At 34.9% G+C, this 19,715-nt stretch overlaps 1 protein-coding gene across 1 annotated transcript in view; it reads left to right on the top strand.

Moving 5' to 3' along the window:
- The window catches only part of zranb3 (zinc finger, RAN-binding domain containing 3), an 86,916-nt gene that overhangs the window by 45,169 nt on the left and 22,032 nt on the right, over nucleotides 1-19,715 (top strand). Inside the window, exons 8-13 of the mRNA XM_016274570.1 lie at nucleotides 996-1,112; nucleotides 4,960-5,079; nucleotides 8,072-8,191; nucleotides 10,756-10,935; nucleotides 11,224-11,388; nucleotides 12,919-13,327. Coding sequence (XP_016130056.1) covers nucleotides 996-1,112; nucleotides 4,960-5,079; nucleotides 8,072-8,191; nucleotides 10,756-10,935; nucleotides 11,224-11,388; nucleotides 12,919-13,327 — 1,111 coding nt within the window. The remainder of the gene's footprint in view (nucleotides 1-995; nucleotides 1,113-4,959; nucleotides 5,080-8,071; nucleotides 8,192-10,755; nucleotides 10,936-11,223; nucleotides 11,389-12,918; nucleotides 13,328-19,715) is intronic.

The following is a 19,715-nucleotide window of genomic DNA, read 5'->3' as shown; positions in this document are numbered from 1 at the left end:
TTAATTGCACCTTTCATAAAATACAGCGCAAAATATTTCACAGGTCCGAATATGCTGTAAAAACAAGAAGAAGAAAAAAAAAAAGCACAAATAATGACAATAAGCATAGAAATTATTTGTTTTAAATGATTTCTTCCACAATTTTAGGTTTAAATGATAATACTGCTGTTTGAAAATGTGAAAAGATTCATGTTTTTAATGTTTATATTAATATTTACACTACAAAAAATCTATTAATCTATACTATCTATCAGTCTGTTGCTACATAGTTATCTGTTTGTCTATCTACAGTATCCGTCTCTGTCTAGTCTATCTATCTATACAGTATCTATCTATCCATTTATCCATCTATCTATATATTCTATATTCATCCATTTATCTATCTATCTGTCTGTCTGTCTATTATCTGTCTGTCTATCTATCTATCTATCTATCTATATATCTATCTATATTATCTCTATATCTATCTGTCTCACTCTCTTTACATTTGTCACCTCATTATCAGTGTTATGTTATACATTGTGAAGCATATAAAGGAGCTCTGGGCTGAATAATGGTTGTGTGTCTTTCTCGCGCTCCGTTTCCTTCATTCACTACTTGACTTCCTGTCAGTCTGATGTCCAAACCCTGGCAGCACCTCTCGGGTAGTGCAGGCGGATCTGCATTTGTTTTAGGGGCAGAGCAGCAGTGTGTGTGTGTATGCCCGCAGGAGATTTATAGCGCCGGTACGGTGTGTTTCCATCTTCCACTGCTGCTGTCACTGTAGCGCTATAATTGGGCAGGTCACATGACCCAAGGAGTCATTCTGCAACTTCAGGGAATTGTGTCTCCTTCCTCTCGCTCCCTCTACCCCTCACTTTCTCTCGTTCACACTTCATCTTTCTTTATTTTCTGTTTTTCTTGCTGCTTTTTGCCAAACACAGGGAAAGTAGGACAGTTTACGATATCATTAATTGTGCTGCCCTTTATGGATTCACTTTCTCTCTTTCTCACAGGAAGCGAGTGCTAGTTTTGAGCGGTGGGAGAAACTGATGAGCTCTGAGAGTGAGAATCAGTTTGTGGAGGTGATGAGTCTCATCACACACATGTATAAGCAGACTGCCATTGCCAAGGTAAAGAGTGTGTGCAAAATCCTCAAGATGTTTATTTCTCATTTCACGTCGCCCTAATTTTCTAAAATGGCTGTAGATCTTGATGCTGTGGGAATTTGTGTACTTCCTTTTTTTTTTTTTTTTTTAATTTGGTTGTTTTTTATAGATTAATTAATTAATGAATAAATACAATTTAGTTTAGTATATAGTTAAGACTTACAAGTTAACTTATTGAAAATATACCCAAGTACTAAAATAATCGTTACTGAGATTGAACTTGTTTTTCTTGTTTACTTGTGTTTATGGTGTCTGCTTTAGTTAATCGTTTCAGAGTGGAAGCGGAACGGAGCAGCAAATGATTATTTTGCATATAGATAATTAAGCCTGTGTTTAGAACAGGGTTATTTTAGTTTAAGACTAAAAGCATAAAACAAAACCACACACACATTTTTGTTACTTAAAATAAATGTCAACTTAAAAAAAAAAATATATATATATATATATACTAGAATATAGACATATTAAAAAAAAACACTGCTAAAATAACTAATAAATTACTAAAACCTTAACTAAAATGAAAATAGAAAAATAAAAACTGTTTCAAAATATTAATAAAAAATAACTTGATACTAAAAATACCACTGGTTTGGAACCAGAAAGATTTTTTATTTATATAATTTTATTTAGATTTTTTATTACAAAAAGCACATTTCTCTCCATTTCACATTACTGTAATGGGAAAAATATGACATTTACATGTCAAAGTATGTATGCATCATGGTAGTAATTGTTATAGTACCTTCAATGTCTGTTAATTTTTAATTTAAATATATTATTTTTAAATTTTTAGTAATTTTTTTATACATATATAAATATTTATATATTATATTTTTTATATTAAAATACTGAAAATCACTATTAAAAATAATAGCAATTACTTTTTAAAAAATGTTTACGTAATTTTTAGTAATGGAAATTTGTTTAATTGTTTATTGAAAGAGTAGACAGACAGACAGATAGATAGACAGACAGACAGATACTGTAGATAGATGTGATAGGTGTTCTAGGTTGTTTCTAACATGTTGCTAGGGTGTTTTGGGTGGCTGCTAGGTGAAAAGTCTAGTCTCTATATGTGACTTATGTCCCTCAAAGCAAAGAAATTTGGGTCTCTTTTTTTTCATCAATCGGGCAAAAATCATAAGCCTAAACTCTTCTGAAACCTCAACAACCCTTCCTGTAAACCAAAACATTACTGTACTAGATCCACCCTAGCATCCGAGTAAAAGAAAAGTCAGCCAGCCAGCCCTCATTTCAACTTCATCTCTTTCTCCGAATGCCATCAGAATAACAGCCATCTGCAGCGAGTTTCCCTCCTCTAACGATGAGGGACAGCGTGAAACCGCCGCTAACGACCACCATGGCAACCGGCCCTTCTGTTCTCCACATCAAACACCGCCGCATTGCCATGGGAACGAGCTCCGGGAGGGCCAGACCGCCGTCGCGCCGACCTTAACTCTGACCTTTTTGATCGGCCGACATCTTTTCCTGCAGATCTCGCACTTAACAAGGTGTTTTTATGAGCTCCTGCCGCAACTTTCGTGGCTTTTTGCATCACTCACACGAACTTTAACATCACAGTTCAGAGAAAAAAAGCGACTTTGCACAGGTTTGTCGTAAAAAAGCAAGACTGTTCATTCCGTTGGGAGTTTTAGACGTTCTTTCTTCTCGAACGATTTAAGCTACGACCACTTTAATATCGTCCTCCTGAGCACAGCGTGTGTCTTGAATGAAGCTTTCCAGCGTGTGTATCAAAACAGCGCGAGTGTGAAAGCAGTGTGTGTGTTTTTTAATTTGTCAAACCCGTGTGCTCTGGTCCCCGCTGCTCTTGTCCTCTCTGCTCTTTCATTTATTGTTTGCCACTGAGACGATATCCTCTCTCTCTCTCTCTCAGGGCAGAAATGTGCGGTGTCAGGAATGGTGTCGCTTTTTGTAATCGTTGTTTTTGCCAAGCGAAAATGAGTGAACCGGAGCCACCGCGCACACGCGTACACTTGAGGCTGTAAAAAAAAAAGCCTCCACGCTCCCTCACAGACAGTTTCTGGCACCAATTAGGCGATATTAAAAAGGCAAAACTCTTCAGTAATGAGAAACCCGAGAGCAGCTTTGAAACTCTGGAAAAGAGGACTGGTTTCCGGCAAATGACTTGGTACGCTGTTCGTTTAACAACTACGCTAACCATAACGGGCGTTAGCCGACGAGTTCATCTCGCAGTTTAGGGATTTTGAGGAGATTCATGTTTTTTTGTTTTTTTTTGGAGATGGAAAAGCAGGTCTCACTGGATGAAAGGCGATTTGGGATTAAAGTGGCGAAACAACACTGTTAAATGCAGTAAAATTGCATTAGCACTCGTGGCAGATTGCAGTTATGAAGCCCAGCAACAGCACTATAATAAAAGACACTTGGGTTTTATTAGTAAGTACATTTATAGACTAGATTTTTACAGAAGAAAACTATTAGGGCGCTCCCTCACAGACAGTTTCTGGCACCAATTAGGCGATATTAAAAAGGCAAAACTCTTCAGTAATGAGAAACCCGAGAGCAGCTTTGAAACTCTGGAAAAGAGGACTGGCTTCCGGCAAATGACTCGGTGCACTGTTCGTTTAACAACTACGCTAACCATAACGGGCGTTAGCCGACGAGTTCATCTCGCAGTTTAGGGATTTTGAGGAGATTCGTGTTTTTATTGTTTTGTTTTTTTTTTGGAGATGGAAAAGCAGGTCTCACTGGATGAAAGGCGATTTGGGATTAAAGTGGCGAAACAACACTGTTAAATGCAGTAAAATTGCATTAGCACTCGTGGCAGATTGCAGTTATGAAGCCCAGCAACAGCACTATAATAAAAGACACTTGGGTTTTATTAGTAAGTACATTTATAGACTAGATTTTTACAGAAGAAAACTATTAGGAAGGTTGCCAGGGAACTTGCTGGCCAAAAGATCAAGTCAAAAGATTATTTTCTTTCAAAAAAATTTAAATGAATAAATAAATAGTAAAAATATAATAATAATATAAATAAAATAGTTTTTAAAGAAATTAATACATTCTGCAAAGGCACATTGAATTGATCAAAAGTAAATGCATTTGTAATGCTACAAATAATTTTTTTCAAATAAATGCTTTGAACTTTCTATCTATCGAAGAATAAAACGTTTCCACGTTAGTTTATTAGTTTCCACAAAACTATTAAGCAGCACAACTGTTTTCAACATTAATAATAATATGAGCAGCAAATCAGTGTATTAGAATGATTTCTGAAGGATCATGTTATACTGAAGGCTGGAATAATGATGCTGAAAATTCAGCTTTTCATCACAGGAATAAAATACATTATAAAATCCTTTAAAATAGAAAACGGTAATTCTAAATTGTAATAATATTTCCACAATATTACTGTTTTTATTGTATTTTTGATTAAATAAACGCAGCCTTGGTGAGCAAAAGAGACTCAAAAATAAAACAAAACCAAAAAAACTATTTAAAAAAATTAATAAAATACTGATCGCAAACTTTTGAAAAGTAGTGTATATAAAATGAGATGTAGATATAATTTTTTTTAATGTATATATAACGTTGTTTGTGACCATTTGTATCAAATGTAGCATTCGTTCAGAACCAATTTCATGTGACTATTTTTTAGACGTTAGATCTGAAACTTTCAGTATTATAATTAATTTGATACCGTATTAGAATGTTTGACTTTTTAGAATGTTCTAATTTTTTAAATGTTAGAATTCCTAAACGACATTTCCTGGATGGATCACGATATGATTGTTCTCTATTTTCTTCTTTCTCTTTCCATCTCTCTCAGGCCGGAGCGGTGAAGGACTATATAAAGATGATGTTGGAGACCGAACAGCTGAAGTTTCTGGTCTTTGCTCATCATCTCAGCATGCTGCAGGCGTGTACCGAGGCTGTCATCGAGGCCAAGGTGTGTGTGTGTGTGTGTGTGTGTGCGTGTGTGCTGAGACTCTAGTGAAAGCAAAAGTATGTCAGCACCTCAACCCTGTTCATTAAATCAGCCAGCAGCAAAGCCTGTCACACCGCCGTCCCAACACACACACACTGACCCATTCAGAGAGAGAAAGAGAGGTGGATGTTTTTGTGTATGTGAGCTGAATAAGAGATAAGGCCAAAAAAGTGTTTGTGTGAAAGGGAAAAAAACAGAATGAAAGGGCTTGACAGCACTAAAGGAGGTGAAGGAGAGCGTGTTGATTCCCTGGGTAGAGTTCATTCTTTGCTTTAACACATTCCCTCAGTAGGGCACTGGTTCATTCTTATGGCAAAAGAATAGGTCAGAGTCTCGCTGTCAATCAGGTGAGTGTGTGTATATAAACCACTAGTTTAAAAGTTATATTAAAAACAATTTTCATGCAAAAATGTCAATGTTGACATCATTTACTCACCGCTGTTGCTGAAATTCTGAATGACTTTCTTCATTCTGATGAGCAAAATTAGAGAAATTGAGTATTGTGCCATTGGAAAGATTCAAAATGATTTATAAAAGTATCATAAAAATAGTCCATACGACTCGTGTGCTATTTTTCAGGTCTTCTGAAGTCCTCTTGATATCCATCCTAAACTCTTTGATAGCATTTCATGAAGTAACGATGTCCAATTCATGAAATAAATGGTTCTTTTGAGTTGGATCTTTGAGAGAGTTGAATTTGAGAAATTGATCAGGGCTGCATTTCCAAAAAGCATCGTAAGCCTAAGTTGATCGTAACTCCATTGGTTTCAATGGGTCTACGATGTCCTTAAGCTTACGATGCTTTTGGGAAACGCAGCCCAGTATGTTTGTAATCAAATCAATCTAACTGATTTTGTGAACTGAATCAACTGATTCAGTAATTTTTCTTTTGGTAAAAAGTGATTTGAGTTCGAGAACCTGACCAATTCAGTTTATAAATGAATAGTTCAGACTGATTTTGTGAACTGGATCAACTGATTCAGTAATTTTTCTTTCGGTAAAAAGTGATTTGAGTTCGAGAACCTGATCAGTCAGGTTTGTAAATTAATTATTCAGACTTTTTTTGTGAACTGGATCAAACGATTCAGTAATTTTTCTTTCGGTAAATGTGAGTTGAGTTTGAGAACCTGATCGATTCGGTTTGTACATGTAAATGAATCATTCGGACTCATTTTGTGAACTGGATCAAATGATTCAGTAATTTTGAACATGACCAATTCAGTTTCTAAATGAATTATTCAGCCTCATTTTGTAAACTGAATCAAACGATTCAGTCATTTTTCTTTTAGTACAAGTGAGTTGAGTTCGAGAACCTGATCAATTCGGTTTGTAAATGAATCATTCAGACTGATTTTGTGAACTGGATCAAATGATTCAGTAATTTTGATCCTGACCAATTCAGTTTGTAAATGAATCATTCAGACTCATTTTGTGAACTGGATCAACTGATTCAGTAATTTTTCTTTCAGTAAAAAGTGAGTTGAGTTTGAGAACCTGATCAACTTGGTTTGTAAATGAATCGTTCAGACTCGTTTTGTGAACTGGTATCAAGTAATTCAGTAATTCCTTCATTTCAAAGTCTGGTTTATAAACTAATTATTTTGAGTGGTTTTATAATCTGGATCAAACGATTCAGTCATTTTTCTTTATATTAAAAAATTTAGACATGAATTAATATTTATATTTATTATATATTCTATTCATTTTATAATATTTATTTAATTATAAAAAAAATTTAAAAAGCATGGATTTACCAAGAAATATCAGGTGATTTCCAGGCCTGAAAAAGTCATAGAAATTAATTACATTTTGAAGATTATGGAAACAGTATGGACATAAAAACTATGGTTTATTTAAATTGAGATGTATTTATACATTAAATCATTTGGTCCATTTCACAAAACCAGACTTTCAAAAATCTTACTGATCAGGTTCTCAGAATCACCTCACTGAATCGATGATCCAGGTCTAAATAATTCATCATAAACTTTGGTGTGACTCAGACTTCGGTGCACTTCTGAATGGTATCGGCCCAAAACTTGCATTGCATCACTTGACAAATCCATTTTTGTTGTCTAACAGACATTTCATCAGAGCTGTTGATTCATCTTTTACCACGATTCATTCCTCTTGTGCCTGTTCACACAGCGGCACGCTGAAAACACTTTGCACCCTAAAGAGCGCGGCTGGTTGCCGACACGGTGTCTTCACAGATGTCTCACTGTTTTAATGAGAGCTTGTTTTGTCAATTTCCTCTTCTTTTTGGCTTCCAGCCCCCTCTTTTCCTCCATCTCTCTCTCACTTTCTTGTTTCGCTGCTCTCTGGCCAGACGTTTGATCCCAGACACTGTGAAGATTTTCTTCGGCTTTTTCTTTTTTTATCTGTCCTGCCGTTAATTGGTGCTTATGAATCTTATGGGGGAAGAGGGGGCCTCGCACCAGCAGGTGTGATCGCACGCGCTCCGACGTTCTCACACCTGTCACGCTCCTCGCACCCCGAGCGAGAGATGGGAAGTTAGGTGAGAAGCTAAAATTAACACGGGTGCGATAATTTCTGAAGTTGAACGAGGCAGAAAGAGAAAGGTGTTGTACACTGCTTCACCTGTGTTTTACAGCTGTCAGATGATGGTAGGAAGATAATAATGCCAAAAACGTACTTGAAACGCACTAAAAAGTTGCCAACTGCCAACTCTGGATGCGTCACATTCGCAGTAAGTTTTGACTTGAGTGCATTAATGCTCTCTGAACAATCACAGATCTGCAAAACTCAGTCTTTATTGCGTCAGTCGATGGTTATGAGTTTTGTTACTTCTCACAATGCTTTTAGTTGGAAGAGATTTTGATTTAAAGGTGCAATTTTTGCCTTAATTACAAAGCTTTTACGCATTGAAAGAATGAAAATGTTAAAAACCTAAATTTACTTTAGACTCTCTTCTTTCCGCACTCTTTTCCAGGCTACTTATATCCGCATCGATGGCAGTGTTCCATCTGCAGAGAGGATCCAACTTGTGCATCGTTTTCAAAATGATCCAGACACGCGTGTGGCCATACTAAGTATACAGGCAGCTGGACAGGTAAACAATCTTGTAACACCTTATGAACATTGTACTGCTGTTTGTAAATCCCCACACAACTTTGTAATAGTTCCTTGTAACATCCATATTTCTTGTAACACCCACTCTGTTCTTCTTTACGCTTCATGCAAGCTTGTAACACCCTAACATTGTAATCATAAGTATGTTTTGAAATGCTTTATACAGCCTTGTAACATCTCCGCTGCGTAAACTTTGGTAACATTCCACTGTACAGTAATCATTTTAAGTTGAAAATGCTTCAAACAACCATGTAACATCTCCACCTTGTAAACATTGTAACATTAATTTACATAAATATATCACATAACCTCGTAATCATTTTAACATTCCTCTATATAGTATGTCTCAACCTCGTAATACTCAAGCTCAAAATCACTAAGTTGAAAATGCTTCAAACAACCTTGTAACATCTTCACTTCATAAACATTGTAACATTCGTCTACAAGACCATGTAACAGTCAACCTCATAATCATTTTAACATACCTCCATACTGTATGTCTCACAACCTCGTAACACTGAATACTGTAAAAAAATGTCTGTCATTCATTCATTGTAACACTTAACCTTATAACAAGTTTTAACTCATTACAAGTTACTTTGTTTGACATAACCTTGTGAAATCTCCAACTCGCTAACATTGTAACATTCCTCTATGTAGTACGTTACAAACTCGTAACACTGAAATATTAATGCTCCCAAACATTGAATATATCATACTGTTCTTCTTTACACTTAAAGCAGACTTCTAACATCTTAACGTCACAAACATTGTAATGTTCCTGTTTGTATGACACACAACCTTGTAACACCCTGATGTAATAAACTACACAGCCTCATCACACTAGTACTTTGTAAACATTGAACTGTTCGTTTATACTTCTCAAACACTGTTGTTCATAGCATTTCACAAAACCTTATAAAACCCCAACCTTGTAAACATACCTTGTAGCATCTCAAACACTTAATCATCATTCGACCTTAATGTTTTAAACAACCTCATAACACCTCAATCTTGTTACATCATAGTGTTATTCTTTATTCCTCACGCAACCTTGTTGTAACACTCTCAAGTGTGTCAACCTTAATAACTACATTTTTCGATTAAATGAAATATTACTGTCATACTATATGATGTATTCCATTCTTCTATATAGTATGTCACAACGTCGTACCACTCAACCTTGTAAACACTGTACTATTATTTGTTACACTTTACACAATTTTGGAAACGCATTGTTATTATTTAAACTAGGGATGCACCATATTAGATTTTGCCACTATCATTTTGGCCGATAGCCGATACCGATATATTTCGCTTAGTTTTTGAAACAACACCAAGTATCTCCTGTGCGGAAATTATAAAAAAAAATTTAAATTTTGGTTAGTTTTGAGCAAAAACTTATTTGTTAGAAGTAATAAACATTATTAAAGTTTTTTTATTTAATGAGAGTACATTGAAAGCCTTGAAAATAACTTTTTTCCTCAGAAGATGCAGTTGAAGGCTTAAGATTTTATTTGTAGATTTAACATTAAAAGAGCTGTAAAAAAAATTCTAAAAATCTTTTAGAGCTCCTTGTATTTAAGTTTTCATAATCCATTTGGAAAAATATTACATATTACTGAATAAATCTGTATATATTAAGTTATTTAATTTACAAGTGTCATGTTTGGGATTTTTATTCATGTAAGGTATAGCTTCTGACTCAAAACAATCTCGTGATTTTATGACATTGATACTGCTTTATTTATTCAGAAATACAAGTAACTTAATGTCATTTGTTTATTTTACTTTTATTTATTATAAAGAGGCCAACAGCGACCCCTAAGTAAATAAATCCAGTAAGGCATCAGGACCCGGGTGAGTCCTGCCCAGGAAGCTGCCGCTGCTGCACTACTAGAAAGTGTTGACACTCTCGCACACCGGATGCGTCGTTGTGTACGTGCATTCTCAGATTAAATGCGGCAATCCAAAATGTGAATCAAATCATCATTCAGACAAAAGTTTGCTTCAAGAACGAACACACTGCTGACGTGATTTTATCACGATCACACCCTGAGCAAATGTGAGCTATTAGTCTTATCAAATTTTTTATTTTTTTCAAATCGACTGATGGCGATGTTTACATTTTAAGCCTTTATCGGCCAATTCCAATAACATTTCGATATTATTGTACATACCTAATTTAAATATATCTTACTTTGTAACACCTCAACCCCTGATAAATGTATACATCACACAGTCTTGTAACATTCAACATTATTTGCATTGTACTGTTCTTCTTTGTAACACCTGTTGTTCGTAACATTTCACGCAACCGTGTAAAACCTCAATCATAAACTTATGGCATGTGGTTCAGACGTTACACGGTACGTTTAATCACGACACCGTCCATAATGTTTCACACAACTTCAATATCGTAACATCTCACTGTTCTTTATTTTTCTCAACCTTGTAACACTCTAAAGCATGTCAACCTCAGTAACTTAACATGCAAATATTGCTGTCATACTGTATGTAACAGATGAATCTCCTTGTGCTCAGGGTCTGACATTTACGGCTGCGTCTCACGTGGTCTTTGCCGAACTCTACTGGAACCCAGGACACATCAAGCAAGCAGAGGACAGAGCACATCGCATAGGGCAGACCATGACGGTACACATCCACTACCTCATCGCCAAAGGAACCTTTGACACCGTCATGTGGGCCATGTTAAACAGAAAGGTAGCTCGATCTTCAGATAATGAAAAAATGTCACCTTCAGTATTCATAGATGCACTCAAAAAGTTTCACTGTCATTTTGTGAACATTTTTATAGATTACTTTAAATGTACAGTTTTGAATTGTTGCGAACATAGTTTCCAGACTTGCCGAAGTACTTCTAAAATAATCAATATGTAATGTCTTGGGACTAAATTAAGTGGCAACACAATATCTACTGTAAACTTTGGAGAGACTTGTTTGGAAAATGTGCCTTCATTTTCTGTGATTCTTACAAATGATATTGGACAGGAAACGGTTACAGGCAGCGCTCTGAACGGAAAGAAAGAGTATTTGAAAGCTGAGGTGGGAGACGAAGAGAAATGGGACTTTCTGAACTTTGCTAAGGCATGGACACCAAGCGACACCAAGAAAGGTGACTCTGAGGACGACAAGGATGGAATTTTCTTTTCTCATGTACGTAAACGTTTCATTATTGTTATAAATTAAACATAAAATGAGACCACAGTTGTCATGATATCAAAAACAAATATGCTATAGGGATGCACCGAAACGAAAATTCTTGCCTGAAGCCGAAGCCAAACAAAATGAAACACGAACACGGTTTTCCGTGTTTTTTTCCCACATGTATTTTTCCAATTTTCTTCACCATTGCATGAATTAAATAGCCAAAATTGGCTTTTTACTGTTTTGTCTTGCTTTTCAAAGACAAAATAAATTACAAAACAAATTTTTTTTTTTTTTATTTACTTAACACTGGAAACATTTTTACATTCTAGCAAACATTATAGCAACAAAGCACAATTTAACTTAAAATTAATAAGTTAGTAAAATTATATTTTTTGGCCATTTTTGAGACCCCCTTCTTGAATCAGGCATGTATTTTGTACTGTACAAATAAACGCAGCCTTGCTGAGTAGAAGAGACTTCTTTTAAAACGTTAGAAAATATTATGGATCCCAATTTGAACACCATAAATATTATTTAAAAAAAAATATTAACAGAGCTGTTGTAATTATTGTTATTGTCTAATTTTTTTTATTGTATTTCACAGAACAACAGTAAAATTTCAATACAAGCATTTATAAATGTTGGAGTTCTTGCTTTTTTTCAGCTTTTATTTTGGCGGAAACCTGCAGGAAGACCTCAGTGCTTCTTTTTGTTGACAACAGCAGATTTATAAATGATTCTCATTACGAATTTGCGAAGACGTTTGTCACACGTATCGCATTGTCACATGCCTTGTAAAAATTCATTAAAATGTTACCGAGCAACTGACGAGTAACACTGTTTCAGCCCAGATTTGGACTCTGAACCCTGGCTAACAAGCAGATAGCGCCGTGAGCTCGTGCAGCGCTGTCAGAATGCATGCAATGTGTGTGTGTATTTGAAAACATAACGTTCTGCAGTTTATTTATTATTATGTATTTACTAATTGTTTTAGGCCGTTTTGCAATTTCAATCATCATACAGTAACCTTCCTCTTCTCATCGAAGACATGCGATGCAGTGCTTAACAGTCTCTGGCTGTCGGTGCTTGTAATGATATTAGCGTATTTCTCAGACACCGAAAGAGCTTTTTTGGCTATTTTCGGCCAAATAATTTCGGTTGATGAATATTTGGTGCATCCCTAATATGCTATATGCAAAAATTCAAATATATACATGCAAATTGACAATTAAAACACTAAAACAACATGGAACAGCAGTAACATTTGTTGTTTTCATTATAGCAGATGAAATTACTACTTCGTAATTTTTTTTTCTTGATTGATTTATCATTGCTAGTGACAGAACTGGTACTTTTGGCATTCCTAAACACGACAAGGCTTCCCACGTTTCAGTCGTGGAAACCTGAACCGCACAAAGTGCTTTTCTCTCTGAAGTGTCTTTGGTTTCATCACTTTGCTGTCATGAGATGAAGTTTCTTAGCCTCAAACACTTTGTGTGTCACAAAAATTGTTCTTTTTCTTCCCATCCGCCACAGTTTGAAAGGGAAAAGCAGCACGACATCAGATCGTTTTTTTCCCCCTCTGTGAACAAAGAAAAGAAGAGGAAACGAACCGGGGATTCACCCTCCGACGGATCTCCTCTCGCCCAATTACCTGAGGGGGTGGAGCCTGTTCGGACCCTGGACATCCAGAGCTCTGATTTGAAGGCCGACCAGGGGGAGGACTTTTCTCCTCAGGTGAAGCGGTTTAGGCAGGTTAGCCCCTCGTCGCGACGTGGGGGTAAGAAGAGCCCCCTGTCGTCCTTGTGCGCCCCCCGAAGGCTCTCAGCGGGACTGCAGGCTACGCGCCACAATCAGAAGTGGAACTGTTCGGCATGTACATTCTCCAACAGCGGATTGCTGCTACACTGCGAGATGTGTGAAAGTCCGCGAAATGCACATAAAGGTGAAATCTACACACACAAACGATTGTCTAAAATTTTGTTTTTACTAATGTCAGCATCCTGTATTTGAGCAAACTTATGCAGGAATCTCGTTTCGCACTGTCCGTCCTACGCCTTGAAATCATGTGGCTTGTTGAGGACTTGTGCTGTTAAAATTCAGACTGAGCCATTATTTAACTTGATTTAACTCAAAACTGCTCAGGAAAACTAAGCAAGCACTTAGCAACACCCTTGGCAATCACAATGCTAAAACCATTCAAAACAGCATAGCAACATCCCGACATTATCGCAGTTATGGTACATTTTCTTAATTTATAATGGGGTCTAAAAGTCTGAAATCAGTGGTGACATCTAGTTCACATTTTTTAACTGTAAAATAATAAAATGAAATGATTAAATTAGATTTTTAAATGTATAATATTTATATATTAATCAAACATTTTAATATATATTATATATTTTATGTATGGACTAAATGTAATTTAATAAAAAAATAAAATTAATTTTAATAAAAATAAATTTACTTTTTATTAAATGCATAATATTTCTATATTTTTACTGTTTTTTTAAAGCTTGTAGCATATTAGTTTTAATGAGAAGTTAAACTATTTTAACAATTTAAGAATGTCTTGGTTTGGTTTGTCTTTTGTGTTAATGACGGCAGCACTTGAATCATAAATTTATTAGTAAATAAATAAAATAAATAAATGTATATATTTTTCTAAACTAAATTTTGTACTAGTTTAAGTAAATATATTTTATACATATACAGTATATATACACTGTATATATTAGTGCTGTCAAACGATTAATCGCATACAAAATAAACGTTTTGTTTACATAATATATGTGTGTTCGGTGTATATTTATTGTGTATATATAAATGCACGTACATAAAATTATATATTTTGAAAATATTTACATGTATTTACATATATTTACATTCATATAATTTATATTATAAATAAATATATTTTATATATAAACGTATTTTTCTGAAATATATACATGCATGTGTGTGTATTTATATGTACATAATATATATTATGCAAAAACTTATTTTGGATCGTGATTAATCGTTTGGCAGCACTAATATATATATATATATATATATACCTACACTCACACACATACACGTGTGTGTGTGTGTGTGTGTGTGTGTGTCAATTTTAAGCTTATATTTGTCAGTATAATAGTTAATGAGAAGTTAAATATATAGATAGAAAGATCATTTTTTAAGCTTATATTTGTTAGTTTAATAGTTTTAATCAGAAGTTAAATTATTTTACCAATTTAAGAATGTCCTAGCATTTTATTTGTCTTGGGTTAATCTTAAATTATATATTAATAAATAAATATACATTTTTATACATTTTATTTTATTAACACAATTTAAATTAATTATAAATTTAAAAAAAAAAATTTCATGAGAAGTTTAACTATTTTAACAGTTTAAGAATGTCTTAGTGTTTGTCTTTTGTGATAGTGGCAGTTGCACTCAAATCTTAAAACGCTGTTTATTTCCAGGTTTAAATTAGATTTTGAACCCCAGAAGTTTGGTCTGGGACTTTTGGACCCCTCTGTATTTGACAGGCTTTATAAAGGCACGGCTGATCCAGGGCACTGATCCTCAGTAAAGCGATGTCGAAACCTTCCTCCCCTCTGTTGCCAAACTTACGAAAGAATCCAAATGTGAAAGAGCAACAGGCAGAAACGTTCTGAAGACAAAAAAGGTGTGCACGCTGAACGACAGAAATAGATCAGATTGAAAATGACTCATTATCACGGCCACGGTGAGGCGGAATGCATTTTGGCACCTGTCAAATCAAGAATGCCGCTTTCGTTCAGCGTCACCGCTGGAAAACTTTGTGAAATCTTCGTAAGCTTTGTTTTCGCCATCAAATCCAATGCCATCGATCAGATCGTCAGCCTGTCTTCTGACAACAGCCTGGTGATGCAAAATCAAACACAGAGATAGAAGCACATACCAGGCCAGCTGCTGCTGTCTTATTACACACGTACATCTGTGTGTTTGTGTGTTCGCCCGCCGCTCTGACGCGCATGAAAGCCACAATCTGTACATACATGCACTCAAAACACAACGGATGTGTTTTCTTTGTTCTTTAAAGGAGTAGTTCACCTAAACGAGATCATTTATTTGTCCTCATATCAATTCAAATCTACACTTTTTTCTCCTCGGAACACAAAAATATGTTTAGCAAAATGATCTTGCTGCTCTTTTATCATATAATGAACTTGAGAACTGTTAATAATAATAATGATGATGATGATGATGATAATTTAATATTTAAAAATATATGTAAACAATATATATGTCTAGAAAACAAATTATATATATATATATATATATATATATATATATACACACACACACTAATCTTTCTCTTTTCTCATGGCTTTTCTTTATCTTTTTTAATAAAAGTGTGTGTGTGTATATACGTATATATAATTAAAATATATGTAGTTTATTATTATTTATCTCTGTATTATAATGTATTTGAAACTTTATTTTTCTCATTAATATGATTTTTCACCATGATGTCAAGTTGTTGCTAAGCAGTTGCTAAGGTGTTTTAAATAGCTTTAGCATTAGGGGTGTAACGATTTACTCGTTTTCTCGATGCGTCGATCTTGAAACATGGATTTTTGAATCGTGAATCGTCGATTTCGGACAGTAATCGATTTAAAACGCTAATGAACTGAAACGTTAAGACAATAAACACAATAAATAAATACAATTTATGAATGATGCAGTGCTAATTGACATATAATTTATTACAGTACAGAAACTATAAAATATATATATATTTTACCTTATTCTGTAATAAGGTAATATATTTTACCTTATTCTGTGCAGAAAATTGAAATAATTGTTTGTATATAAAACAATCATAAAATCGCCATTAGGAAAAAATGATTACAAATGATTGATTATTGTCCAGCAGTGTATTTGATTTCTTATAGCAAATTCAAAGTAATAGATAAGAAAATAATTCCTTGTAAAAAAAAAAAAAGAATACATACATAAAATTATTGTATTTGACATTTCTGTCACTTCTGAAATGATGGCTACGCCCCTGGTGTGACAAAATGTTAGCCTAATACTTTTAAAGCTCTTTTTAAAAATCTTGGCTTACATACATTTCTACATATGCCATGTCATGCCATAGCATCATTAAACTAGCATCTAACAATGGACAAAGGTGTTTTTTGTTTCTCTCTAACCTATGGTTCTGTAACCATAAAGGCTGCTGTGTAATTTGCCCCCTGACTAAGCATTTAAAGAATTTAGAGGAAGCATTTAAATAATCCTGTGAATGCACTTAAAGAATGCAGAATCGAATCGTTAATCGAATCGTTCTGAATTTGCAAAAATCGTTCTTGAATCGAATCGAAAACCTATGAATCGTGAATCGAATCGATTCGCTGTCTACCCAAAAAATTCACAGCCCTATTTAGCATGTTTCTATGTAGTTGTTAGGTTTTGCTGAGTGGCGTTTCTATGGCAGAAAGGTCTTTATGGTGGTAGGTCACTGTCACATATTGTGTAATAACTGTAAAACTTTATTAAATGAATTGTTAACTAAAACATAATAAAGCATAGAAAACCTAGGTCAAATGAGTGACTAAACGGCTTAGAAATGCAGATGGCTCTCACATACAGTACAGCATCGCTGTTAAAATACAGCAGTTGCTTGCAGACGCAGAAAACGATCACATGACTGTAGATCAGATACATGCAGCACATATCTGATTAATTTGAAGCGTAAAACAAACATGCGGCGCTGCGTCTCCGTCAAGTCAACATTCACCCCTCAAAGCATGAGTGAAAACCACAGCGACGGCGTGTCAAGACTTCACTTCTGAGAGAAACCAAGCAGCTTCCAGACTCGCAAAATCAGACACCAAGAATTTTGATTGAAACGCTGTCATGGGCAAAGAGAGCATATTTACGTTTATGCTTTCAAAACTTCACTTTAGTCCTCCGGAAACTCCCATCATGCATTAGGTTTTTGTTTTTTCAATTTAGCCTTTATTTAACAAGGCAAGTCACTTAAGAACGCATTCTTATTTACAATAGCCTTTCTTTGTCATTTAAATTTTTTAAAAATTACAGAAAAGAAGAGGAACTTTTTTTAACGTAAAGCATTTAGCTATTTGCCCAAGATATTTATAAATCCATGGTCATAGATGCTGTTATGGTAAATTTGAAGTGGGGGGGGGCTTGCATAATGATTATTTTTGTTAATGTTATGTTAATGATTTTATATATATATATATATATATATATATATATATATATATATATATAATATATATTTTATTTAGAGTTTTTAGAGAGTGGCAGCTGTTTGTCCTATATTTTTATAGATCCACAATCGTAAATTTAAACAATGCAAAAATTTTATTCATTTATTATATTTATTTATTTAATTTTTTTGTTTGTTTATTTGATTGTTTTACTTTAAATTATTAAATGTAAAAACAATATAAATTAATTTTTTAGTCAATTAATCATTTTTCTGGCCCTTATAAATGTACAGACAAAAATAATAATAATAAAAAAATAAAATGTTTATAATAAATAAATAAATGTTTACTATTATTATTATTGTTGATTTTTAGACTATACTGGAGTGGCATTAAGCCATTTTCCATGTACTTTTTATAGGTCTGCAATCAAAATTTTGCAGAAACAATTCATTTCTACTAATATATATATATATATATATATATATACACACACACACACACACACAATTAATTTATTAATATTTTAAAGATTTTCTTATTAAATTTATTATTTTAATGTTTTAATTTTAAATTAAAAAAAAAAATTTTTGTTTGTTTAGTATTTTTTTATTATTATTATTATTTTAAGACAGTTTGTTTGGCCCTGTTGATCACGAGTGTTGTAAATTTGCAGAAATTTTTATTTATTTTTTTTGTCCTCTGAAAAATCCCATCATGCATCATTGAATTCATTTCGACCTTCTGTAAACCTTTTTTTCTTCCTTTTGAAACAGAAAAAAATGAATCCAAGAAAGCGAGCGTTTCTGAACTTGGCAATTTTACCCATTTGCCCTTGCTTTGAACAGATCTGTGGTCACGAAGGTGCCCGTTTACACAACTCATATCATCCAATTTCATGTTTTGAAACCGGTGCATGATCTACATATTATTCCTGGTTTGAACCTTTCAGTATTCGGTTCATCCAAACGAAAAGCGGCGAGTTTTTAGCCATCCGTCCTGGACCGTTACAGATCGGCGGCCACAAAGGTGGCACCGCAGAGCCACTCCAGACAGTGATAAGGGCTCAGATACGCAGCGGGAGCTGTTTTCTGCTAGTGTCTGGCTTTCTTTCGGCAAGCCGGCTTGTTAAGAGACAGCACAGCAGTGGAGCTTTTATTCAGCTTCTCACAAATTCAGCTGACATTTTAGAAGATCCATACGAGACCTTTCAGCGAGAAGGAGAGGGCGAGAAAGAAAGAAAGGGTAATGCAAAGCTCGGAGGGGATGGTGTGAAGAAGAGCGCTAGAATCCGAAAAGGGAAAGCGAACAAGCGAATCAGAGGTGTGGAAATTCATTAGCGGCCCTCGAAGGAAGACAATCGCAATTATCAAACTCCTCCTCAGCCTCGTGGATCCAAATAAACTTCGTCATTATGAACCGAGCGTCCTGTCACGTTTTTGACGATCGGCTCCCTCGGGGAGACGGTGAGACAACAGCTACGAGACAGATAATGCATTTCAGCGCCTCCACAGTAGAAGATGCTTTTCTGAGATGGAAGGCCACAAGGGAGGCTTTAAATGTAGACCGTATTTTTTCCCCCCGCCGTGTCCCGTGGTGCCATATGGCAGAGAGATGTGAAACTGCTGGTCTGAGGGAAGGAAATCAGTCAAACGCAAAACAGACAGCATCTGTTCTTCGCTCTGTGAGCTCCTTCCCGTCAGACGACTGCAGAGAACTGTGACGGCCCTCTGTGGCCCACATTAAAGACTAGTTCAAGAAATGAAAGGAAAATTGAAACATTTACTCACTCCCATGCCGTTTTTGATGCTCGCAAAAAGAGAAATTGCAAATAATGTCCTGGTCGCTCTTTTCCATGCAGTTACAATGAACTCCTGAAGGTGACCGGCCTGCTTAAGATATTGTAAAGACATATTATATTTATTTTGGATTCTATTTATATTTAAATATAATACATTTGTAAATACAATTTACTAGTTTTGTGCTGTAAAATGTGACGATCAAGCTGAAACCGAACTGACGTATGGTTTAAAACAGCGGACCGAGGTTGACCCTATAGATGCAACTCATCTTCTATGTCTCTCTCTCTCTCTCTCTCTCTCTCTCTCTCTCTCTCTC

This window comes from Sinocyclocheilus grahami, unplaced genomic scaffold (genome assembly GCF_001515645.1).
Source record: "Sinocyclocheilus grahami isolate Dianchi unplaced genomic scaffold, SAMN03320097.WGS_v1.1 scaffold87.1, whole genome shotgun sequence".
NCBI lineage: Eukaryota > Metazoa > Chordata > Actinopteri > Cypriniformes > Cyprinidae > Sinocyclocheilus > Sinocyclocheilus grahami.
This window is presented reverse-complemented; position numbering and strand designations above follow the sequence as displayed.